Raw genomic sequence first — 11,253 nt, forward strand, 5'->3', positions numbered from 1 at the left:
TTTCCATTCAGCTGACTTCTCAGGACTTGCCTTACTCTCTACAGGTACTTGGTGGTTGCTGCTTTCCTTGCGACCTCTTCATGGTTCTCATTTGCCTGCGGGATCCCATGGTACTTGGGGAGGTGACAGTGGTGCGGTGGGTAGAGCAGTCGTCTCCCAACTGGAAGGTTGAAGGTTCGAATCTCGGTGCCTCCAGTCCACGTGTCGAAGTGTCCTTGGGCAAGACACTGAACCCCCCCGTTGTCCCTGATGGTTAGAGCCAACGGTTGAGTTGGCGCCACAGATGGCTGCCTCGGTTCTATACTGGAAACAAATTCCTTGTGTGTAACATACTTGGCCAATAAAGGTGATTGCCTTTGTCCTTGTAGCTGCCCTCATCATCTGCTATGTTGCCTTCTGGTAGCACAGTCCCCTCAGTTCTGACTACCTTCCCTCTTCTTCTTACCATTCAACCACAATTATCCAGTCCAAATGACATTCCGATGTCCTGGCTGTAGATCCTAGTGGTGTGGATCAGTGAGTCAATGTCTCGTTCACTCCTGACATCTGACATACAGCTTAATGTCATCCATGTAGAGGAGGTGGCTGATGGTTGCTCCAATTCGTAGTTGGTATCTGTAACCACTCTTGGTGATGATCTGGCTGAGGGGGTTTTATATATGTGTATATATATACACACATACATATACACACACACACACACACACACATACATCTCTAAAGCAAGGCCACATTTTGTCCATAGTCTGTTTAAGTTCATAATCAAAGTGCAAAGCCTGAGAGCATGCAAAGGAAAAATACTGCCTGAGCAAACCAGACACATTCATTGTTCTCACAGTTCTGTCCTTGTTTGCTCTTAAAACCTGTTCTGTGCTCATAGATGTGTCCCTGCATGTTGTTCAGCTCACCCATTAGTTGTGCTGTATATAACCTGCTATACTTCTGAGGACAGACATGCAGTTGTGCAAATGAATATGCAGGCAAAATATGTTCCCATATCCAACTAAACTCAAATTCCCATATCATATCTTACCAAGTCTGAAGCTGCAACATTTGCTTTTACTAACAGAAAAAAATGACTATGATAGGTGTCACCCACAGTGTCAGATCCACAGAGATGTTTTAGCTTTGTTTAGCTAATTGCTTTGGTTTTGCAGCCCACTGTATTAGTGGTTTGGTTCAGTCTCACAGTCCTCATAAACTTGGAGGCACCGTGTTCACTGCCACTATGTCCAGTTTTAAACCCACTGTACACTAAAGCTAACAACTAAGCTGGTGATTTTCTTTCTAAGTACTCCACCAAATACAAATTTCATTTCTGGAAATATTGTTTCTTTTACACTTCAATCCATGGTACATTTTAAAGAACTCAGTGGTGTTGCTTACTTGGAATAAAATGAAACTTAAAACTACTTAATTCCTTGCCAGCCCTTAAAGGTCTAGTGCAGGGATGGGCAATCCTGATCCTCGAAGGCCACTGCCCTGCTTGTTTTCCAGCTATCCCTACCCTGCCCACTGCTGATTACCTGGATCGGGTGTGTCCAGTCAATCAGAAGCAGGAAGAAAGTGAATTGGTATCTTCCAGCTAATGACTGACTGAACACCTGATCCAGCTAATGACTGACTGAACAACTGATAGGTAATCAGCAGTGGGCAGGGTAGGGATAGCTGGAAAACAAGCAGGGCAGTGGCCTTCGAGGATCAGGATTGCCCACCCCGTTCTAGAGAGACTCAAAACAAACTCACAACAGAAACCACTTCTTACTGGTGTTTGCCCCTCCCATTCAATTTCCCTATGTAATGACCTGAATTATAGATGCCTGGTTGCAACAAATAGTACAAAAGGCATCCTACAGTGCAAAGCTAGTGTTAGCTTGGCAGTCCAGTACAACACGGTGGTCACTGCTAATGTGACACAATGCAGCACTAATGTTACAAAAAAGCTTGAATTACTGCAAAATATAAACCATATAAATTCAACACAAAGGTACAATCACAACCACGCTAGGCCACTAATTTGACCAAAAGAAACACATTAGCTTTAGATACAAATGCATCCAGAAGGAAGATCGCCACATCTGAACCAAATCTGAGCTCTTTGGCTGTTTGTAAACACTCTCCGTCTCAAAAATCCAAACCAGTGTTAACCCTGGTTTTTGCTCTTTGTCCCACTCTGTCTGTACAAAAGAACACCACCTCTTTGCTCTGACAGCCACTGTTGATGACATTTAGCTGCTGAGAGCTCCTCCATTGCTGGCTGTTGGAAATGACTACTCGCGTGACAGTTCAAAAACACTTCCTATAACCTTTGCAAGGTGGCAGGCAGGGTGAATTTATGAGTTGTATTTTAAGGGAAGAGAAGCTGGAATAACAGAAGGGCTGTAGGCAGCAGAGTGTCATGGAGCGGGGTAGTATACCTGAGAGACACCACATCCTGTCCCATTTCCCCTTGGTTTATCAGACTGCATCTAAATCTCAATAGACTAATGCACCTTTAAGTTCCCAGGGTAACTGCTGAGAAGTGCGTTTACATTTTTCATATAGTCTCAGAGCACTTTCACACATTGACACACTGAGGTGAACTGTGCTTCCTCAGAGTTTTATTGTCTTCCTGACTTTTACTCTCACAGCCAAAACCACTGCTGCTGCAATGGATTCCTGAAGTTGTGTTTTCTGGTGGGCAGAGAGCAGCAAGGCCACATTCATGTTACTCGAACTGTTTATTCTGTGGTGTTCCTAAAGCACAGAGCGGCTGCCAAACTAAACGAAAGGCACACACATGAGGGGGAGAAAGAAAGAGAGAGAGAGAGAGACGTACTGAAAATGGAAGAGAGAAAGGGGCAGAGATGGCTGTGGTGGCCTGACATGACCAGTACCCATCCTCTCTTCTCAGTGTCACCTCCAGGTTACACTCTCTGATTCTCTTTCATTTCCATTCTCCATCCTTTACTGTTCATTTTCCACTCATCTGCCTGTGTGTTTGTGGAGCTGGAGTATCATGAGCCTCAGAAGCCCAGCTACTCTCTGAAAACATGAACGTCTCTTTCATCTCCACGCGCTTCAGGCTAAATAACAACTCCACAAAATAATGGTCCCACTACAGAGGCCAGACGTCAGCCACGTGTCAGTTTCCCAACCAGCCATGGTGTACTTTTGACCTTTTTAACTCTCTCATTCTGTGCATTGAAGCTCCTGTGTATTATGTTTACACTGAGAGAGATATTCAAACCCAAATTCCCTTGTTTTATATCTTTGTTGTCAAAGAGGATGTTCTTGTAACCTTGTGCAGCACTTTATACAGCTTTTCCCATATTTAAGCCACAGTATACTGTATGGTGATGTCTGGAAACTTTGGAAGCTCCAATAGATTTTAAAATAAAGCTCAAAATGTTTCCAATAGGGTAGAGATGGTTAAAAGATTCACACACTTCACACACTTGCCGGTTCATTGTATAAAAGTAAAAAAAAAAAAATTTCCACCAGCTCCAGTGAAATTGGTTATACTTTGAAAATATTTTGGTAAATTAAAACATCAACAGTACAGGTTTTGTTATCACAGCCACAACGGCTTCTTTCTGAAAATGACACATAATAATGAGAGAGAAATACAGAAGTCAATTCCTACACGAGGTCAGACCTGACACCACAATGGAAGGCAGCATGACACATTAAAAGGCACAACTCCCCAACAGAAAACTCACCGCCTTTCTTTTTCCACCTCCTTTAACCGTTAAGTTGTGCTACAACTTCACCTAATAGACTTGAAACACAAAAGCCAGTGATGAATGCAGCACAGGCTTGTGACACATTCAGATGCCAGAGGACAGAGGGGAATCTGGGCTGTTTGTAAAGATGGATTTAGAAACATTTTAACAACTTTGCATGTATAAAATAGCATAGATATGTTTAAAATACAATCAATATCTCTAAAAATTGATCGAAAAGGGCCATAATACTACCTCTTTAAAGAGCTAGAATTCTGTACTGGCAATGTAACACTATTTCCATTCTGGAAACTCAGGATTATGATAAATACAGAACGCAGCATCTGTCTAAGGGTTTTCAAAATGCACTCGGGTCAATGTGAAAAGCACTGGAGTAGGCACAGAGATCATGACTGTCATTCCAAATTTATCTGACAAACACCACTGAAGAAAGATACTGGTAACTTAAGGTCTTTCTGCCCCAGAGACACTGCACTGTTACACACCACAGATATTTTTATGAAGAGATCACACTACATGATATCAGCCTGATCATGTCACCATCCCACAGATGTAAATGGTGAATGGTCTTATATAGCACTTCTATAAGCACTGAAGCGCACTCAAAGCACTTTACACTATTTCCCATTCACCCACACTCACTCACTCACGGTGATATCATTGGGAGCAGCTAGGGGTTCAGTGTCTTGTTCGAGGACACCTCGGCATGTGGACTGGAAAAGTCGGGAACCAAACCACCAATCCTCTGGCTAGAGGACGACTCTCTCTACCTCCTAAGCCACAGCCACCCCACAGACATGAAGTGTTACAGCAGAGACACAGCAAGTCGATGTTGCAGTCAGCCACCGTGGGGCCATCAATGTGTATCTGTCGGGGCTCGTCTTCCCGCTGTGTCCCACACCACTGGCACCAGTCGGTGGCTTTTCAGCCAATTTGACATGTGTGATCGGCATTGACCCATTGGGCCTCGATGGTGAGAGACCACTCTGATTGGCTGTACAGCTTAGCGAATCAATGCATGACAAGGGAACCGTTTGTGAAAGCCCCTTCAGCCTTTCACTGTAGTATCAATGATTTCACCCATTTCATGTGGCTTCTCCTTGTTTTCACAACCAAACCACAACCAAAAGACCAAGAGCAGAGAACAGCAGTCTCATTTGCAACTTCAGATATATTCTCAATTAGAAGCAGCTACAAACAGCAGCCCTTGCTAAAACAATGGCAGCTTTGTTTACACTTATATTTCTGCAGTTTAGCTCTTCTTTTTTCCCCTTTCTGAATGGTGAAAACCAATACCACTAACTGAAGGCAGGGAGAGTTACTTCTCTCAAGCAGGTGCAGAATTTAAATGGTAGTTGGCCATTGACTTCCGCTTGTGAGGTGTGTTCATGTACCAGTTTTTCAACTTGACTGGTCCAGACAAAGCCAACGTGAGGCGATGCAACAGTGGGCCTATGTCGCTACTAGTTCTTTCACCGTCGGCTTGTTGAGTCTCTGCCCTAAAGAGTGAAGGTGAGTGTCAGGTGTAACAGCTGCTGACCTGACTCTGGAGAGTTGTACTGCCTCCCAGGTCTCTTATATAGGTCCATGTTTCCCTCACTTGCATCTTAGTCCAGCCCATACAAGATGCAAACAAACTTTGCAACAAAAACTGTGGGAGAAATCAAGGAAACAAGTTCTAAAAGCCATGAGACATCATTTCCTCCGACCCTTCATCTGAAGTGTCCAATCACCAGCTGATTTCTGTTAAAAGGGTATTTTGATCCAACAAAACTTCTGCGAAGAATGGTTTCCTATTCTCTATCATGGCTGCTCCAGCAGCCTCCTCGGTCCTCACTACTTGATCCTTAGATCAAATATAAGAGTCTTCTGAGTTCCTCAAAGCAGCAAAGCAAACAGCGATTGTCCCACTTTCATTAACACCACAGTGGTGCCCTTGAGCAAGGCCCCTAACCTAAACCACTCCAGTGCTGCTGCTCCATGGACATAGGTCAGTCTGTGGTTGTACTGGGTAGCTTCCAGGTGTGAATATATAAATCAAGGTAAGACAAAAAAATCTTGTATAGTTGGTAGGAGGAATGCAAACAGAAGTCTCCAGTAGCAAAGTGTGACAGAAGGTAGCACCCAATGAATCACACAGTCACAGGCTCTAACACACATATGGATGGACTGACATCCCAGCCAACAACACAACAAGTTATAAAGTTACAAGGTTCCATCTTAGTGGAAAAAATAAATAAATAATCCGTCTTCGGAATCTGGTTCCTATAGCAGCCTGATACACTTCAAATCCAGTTCAGCATTTTCAGGGTGTTAAAAGTCAAGCAAAGTGACAGAAGTCAGAATGGATCTGTGTTCTGGATCAGCGAACACATACATGGTCACACAAACATACACAGAGCAGCTAGGTCACACTTTTGATGCCTGCCAGGCTTCCATGACTCGCACAAAATAAATAAATAAATCACACACGAGCAATTTCAGAGGCGAGGTCAAACACACACACACACACACACACACACACACACACACACACACACACACACACATACATATATATATATACACACACACACACTTGTTTTCAGGTTCACAGGAGACATGTTACTGTGTCCACATACAATACATACACAGTCTAAGCTCACGCACACACAATGACACACTGATGCAAGGAGTGCTCAGTGAAGCAGGGAGCAAACATCAAACAGCTCCACCCAGAGAAGTGAAAAAGAGCACATGCACAAACACAAGCATACACAAGCAAGGAGATGGGAAGAGACAAAGAGATGTCAAAAGAGACGCAGTGGAGATTTCTCTTGAGACTTGAGAGGAGAGCAGCTTGGCTCCTACTGAGATGGAGGGGTCTCCAAACACACACACACACACACACAGTTGTTGGAGAAAAGGAATGTACATATAGGCCTGCTCTCACAGGGAATTCACCCAGATTTCTTTGCAAACTATTACTGTTCCATTATTTGCATGATATCCACAGCAAATGGTATCATTTAAGACTAAAACCTGAATATTAAAATATTAAACCTACTGAACCACGAGTTTTTCCACAAAAAGATTAAAGGGGCCAACAATAGAGTAGTGCTGCACTCCCACAAAGCTGTGTGAGAGACAGATTAAATTACTATTAATTTCCAAATTGGTAAAGCAGAGGCAGAGCTATCCTGACTTTAAAGCTGCCAGTATGTTTGTTGGGTGGTCAAACAACCCATCCAACACACTGTTCTAATGTCTGGTGGTGGGCGGGTCCCACCTCCCTTAAGTGTTCTCTCTTTCGCTCGCTCTCTTTTTCCATTTGCCTGAAAATGTGCATTTATTCCCATATCACCTCTCTCCATGTTTGAGTGTGGCAGATACGAACAGATATAAAAACTTTTGCCTTCCTATGTTATGTAAATATTTATTTACTTACTTTACATTATTTACTTACAACTGGGAAACTCTCCTCTGAAAGCTGTGATATATCCAACTTGCTGCTTAATGATACAGGAAATAAACAAATACCATATGTCTCGTGCCAGCCGAAGTCTGGTGATTGTGGTATCTGAACATAGATTTATTTGGAAAGTTCGATATTATTATTGCACAGTATTTCTAAGGCCATATCTACACAGACATTTGCCCAAGGTGCTGCCCTGGTGGTACCAGTGAGACAATGGCTGCTTCCCATGTCTGTTTTATGGCTCCACATTTCCCTCACTTGAGTCTTTTCCTTGTTTCTGAGTCCTGCTCGTGTAACATGCAGTGAGAAAATACGAGCAGAGACGAATTGAGGAAACATATTTGTAAAGACATGAGACATCCTTTTTTTAACCTTCATCAGAAGCTTCCAATCACAAACTGATAACCAATAAAGGAGCGTGTCACACTTCCACCACTGTAAAAGACAGCTACTGTTATATCTTTGATCGTCACGATCAAGGTCAATGCCAGAAACACACTGCAACAAAACAAACAGAACAACAAAAACAAGTGATAATTAATATGCACATATCCAGACACGCAAAGACATGATTCAGATGTTGAGAAAAACGGAAAAGAGCAGGAATCGGAGGAAACTGAAAATGTAGGAGAGAGTGGTTTTGCACAGCGCAGGAAGGTGAGACAGGTGGAGATCCAGAGTGTGTCTGAGTGTGATATGCAAGAAAAGTGTGAGAATGAGACAGAATAAATGTGCAACTACAAGCACAGGAAAGTCAGGCTTGTGATATTTAGTAAATATTTGTCTCTGGCCTGATTATATTTCACCGATGTGTTAGGTTGGAAAAGTCTAAATTTCCCACATTTAAGTGATCTCCCAGGATGGTTGTCAAATAGATTTTTTTCAGATGTTACACTGTAGGTGCCATACACTTTGCTGCCATGTCCTCTGTAGATATCAGCAAATGCAGAGATGACCCACCTGAGCAACCGAGAACTGCAATGGGGGACAGGAGAAGGAACATTAAGGCAGCCTGGCTTGAGCAGTGAAGGGTTCTTTGTAGGTCTTTTTAATGTGTGAATTAATATGTACCTTTAATATAACTAAAACATTGAAATAATGAATATTTTATTTGATGGTCTGTGACTGGGAGTACCGTAACAGCTTTGACTAACTGAGTCCACTGTTTAGCCAGTAAACTGGAAATAGATCTTGGATGTCAGGGTGACAGCTAGTATTAAAAAATCTTGGCTTGATGTGATGGGCCCTCTGGCCAACACGAATGCCTCCAATGACCCTTTGTCATTTTGGTGGATGAATGAGAAGGACTGGATCTGGGCGAAGTCTGTCGACCTAACCGTAACGTCTCTGCAAACATACAAGCATCTTGAGTTGTCTGATGATATCAATTATTCCCATACAGATACCATTCATTCCATTTGATGTGAGCGCAGCCTTAGATCCTCTCTGCTCGATCCAGTCTTACAACAATCCAATATATTGATGTTCCCAAATATTCCTCATAGAATTAGTTATCCTGTAGTGGGGCCTAAATATAGGGCACGATGTGCACACATCGACTCTCTGCATCTTCTAAACTGACTCTGATGTATAAAAGTTAGTGAAGAAAAGCAAAGAAAATTTAAAACCTAATGACACAGGTGGCCATGTGACAGAGATAAACATACTGTATGTACGGATGTCACTATTTGTACAGGATATAATGCCACAAATTGTGTTTTGGCAGGAATATCCCAACAAACGGCCATGAAAACTGATTATTGTACAAGCATGCACCACAAAACCAACATAACGTATCCACAGTATACTCCCACATGTACACATACAGTACAGTTAATGGGAAAACACAATACTTACAGTATAATATTTACAAGAATACTAGCAGCAGCCATTGGAAATTAACTGCAGAGAGAGAAATGGAGACTGAAAGGAGAAAAGAAATCACCAAAAAAAAAAAATCAATATGAAATTCAACAACTCCTGAAGGTGATACATAAATGGGTATGCAGCTCTTCATTTATTCAAAAAACATTGCCTCTGAACACAGACCAGCCAGCTATTAGCCTGCCTTTTCTACAAAGCGTATTTGTTGTTGCAGTGTATGTGAAAGTAATTTCTAGTAGGCAGGATTAGACTGCAGACTAGTTAAAGGACAGACTTGAACAAATGACTGGAGAAACATAACAAATGCAGATAAGCATCTGCATACAGACTCCATACAAAGCACTGAAACCCTGAGTGCTTTGATATGTATTTTCTGACCGCCCTAAGCTAAGCTAAAAGTATTTGTCAATGTGCACTCATTCACTCATGTTTCATTTATCCTGACAGCAACATTAGCAATATTTACTGCATGATGTCCAGCATTATACAAATGTGCATCTTCACTCTCATCCACTGCTACTGCAGAACCAGTGCAGCACTGTAAATGGCAGGGGTTGTGTGTCAAATTGAGTAGGCATCCTGTCATACAGAAGTCTGATCTTTCAAACAATAGCTTGCCAAAGCTTTGCTAATTCCTTCTGACAGTGAAATATCAGGCTCAATATTTATGTCTTCTCTTTGTAACAGCAGCATGCAACAACAACCTGTTCTACTGTGACTAAAGAGCTACAGTAGACTATACCAATAATTTAGCACAAAGAAGCACATTGAATCCACAGTTTCAGATACAGCAAAGTGTGTGTGAGGTTCACATGTGGCTCACTTCCATAAGACCTCACCCACTTTGCAACTACAAGAGTGAAGTAAGTGAAACCAAAGCGGACGTTTCGGTTTCTCTTCATAGATGCTGGCTCCGCAGTAGTCTGTCTACATGGGAATCAAAGAGAAAATTCCCAATGTGTACATTACATTTCTTCCTCATTTGTGTTTTCAACCTATCAAACTAAATGTGCATCAAGACTTACATGCCATGTTATCAGAGTCAAATCTTCACCCTCTAAAGTCATACTGCTGCAGAAGCACCAATATAGATCACACCTACAGCAGCTCAGTGACCCAAAGGTTGGTGGAAAAACGGTAGCTCCAAAACAAAAAGCAACTTTTGTGTCCCAACTGGAAATAAACAACAGCAGATTTGACAAAATCTACAAATTTTAGCCTTTTGTTTTTACATAACTAATGCAGAGAATGTCCTGACAACATACTTCTAATATTTATATGACTATACCGCTTATCATGTGGAAGGTGGCACAGGAGGATGAAGGGGGTGAGAGGCGGACTACACCCTGAACAGGTCACCAGACTACAGAAAGACAACCATTCCTAGTGGGACCTGACCTGAACTACACCTCTTCTGGGTTCATACTATTTGACCCACTCAAACCCCTGTACTTTTACTTCTGCTTCTCATTAAGCAGACTGCCGGCCATAAACGTGGCAGCTCACCTCATTTTGTTCACAGTTTGACCCTCCGATGGCATGTTGCTTTCCGTTTTGTTGCTGGATCCTCTTCTCCACCATTTTTGGGGGTTTGTCAGGTTCCCTCGTTCTTTGATTCCATGAGGACTCCTCCAGCCTCTTCCCTACAACTCTCCCACCGCCAGCCACTCACTGTTCCTTTTCTTTTCACCAGACACCGGGCTGCCCACTAACTTTTCCTCCTTTCCAGGTACTGGGATACCATTTGTCCTGTCGTTCTGGCCACCTTTTTATTTGACAGTCCCTCCAGGCCCACTGAACAGCCTCATGGGCTTCCCTAGCACCGCATCAGCTGATGACGCAGAGAGACACTCCCCTTCAACTCCACCTACTTCCTCCTTGGTCCTCCGGGCTGACTCCAATGCATAACAACAGCGTCCAGTGATAATCACATCACCAATTCTGCTTCATCTCTCAAAAGGTTATGGGGGTCTGCCAGTGACCAAGAGCAGCGCAGACCTCCTTAGCCTTCCCCAAAACCTTCAAGGTCAGAAACATTCCCTACCCTTATAGTTCCATTCATATTTAAGGGCAGGTCCCTGCTAGTGAACTACAGCTGAATGTCTTTGGACAATGGGGGAAAGAACAGAGAACCTAGAGAAAATCCATGGAGGCACAGAGAGAACATGCCAGCTCCACACAGGAGCT

At 42.8% G+C, this 11,253-nt stretch overlaps 1 protein-coding gene across 11 annotated transcripts in view; it reads right to left on the minus strand.

Moving 5' to 3' along the window:
• Window positions 1–11,253, minus strand: part of plekha5 (pleckstrin homology domain containing, family A member 5) — a 259,165-nt gene that overhangs the window by 242,880 nt on the left and 5,032 nt on the right. Inside the window, exon 4 of one of the 11 annotated variants that reach the window (XM_020608322.1) lies at window positions 7,608–8,157. The exons of the other annotated variants lie outside the window; for them this stretch is intronic. Coding sequence (XP_020463978.1) covers window positions 7,920–8,157 — 238 coding nt within the window. The 3' untranslated portion in view covers window positions 7,608–7,919. Of the gene's footprint in view, window positions 1–7,607; window positions 8,158–11,253 lie in introns of those variants that run through there. 11 annotated transcript variants of the gene reach the window in all.

Source organism: Monopterus albus, unplaced genomic scaffold (assembly GCF_001952655.1).
Source record: "Monopterus albus unplaced genomic scaffold, M_albus_1.0 scaffold92.1, whole genome shotgun sequence".
Lineage (NCBI taxonomy): Eukaryota > Metazoa > Chordata > Actinopteri > Synbranchiformes > Synbranchidae > Monopterus > Monopterus albus.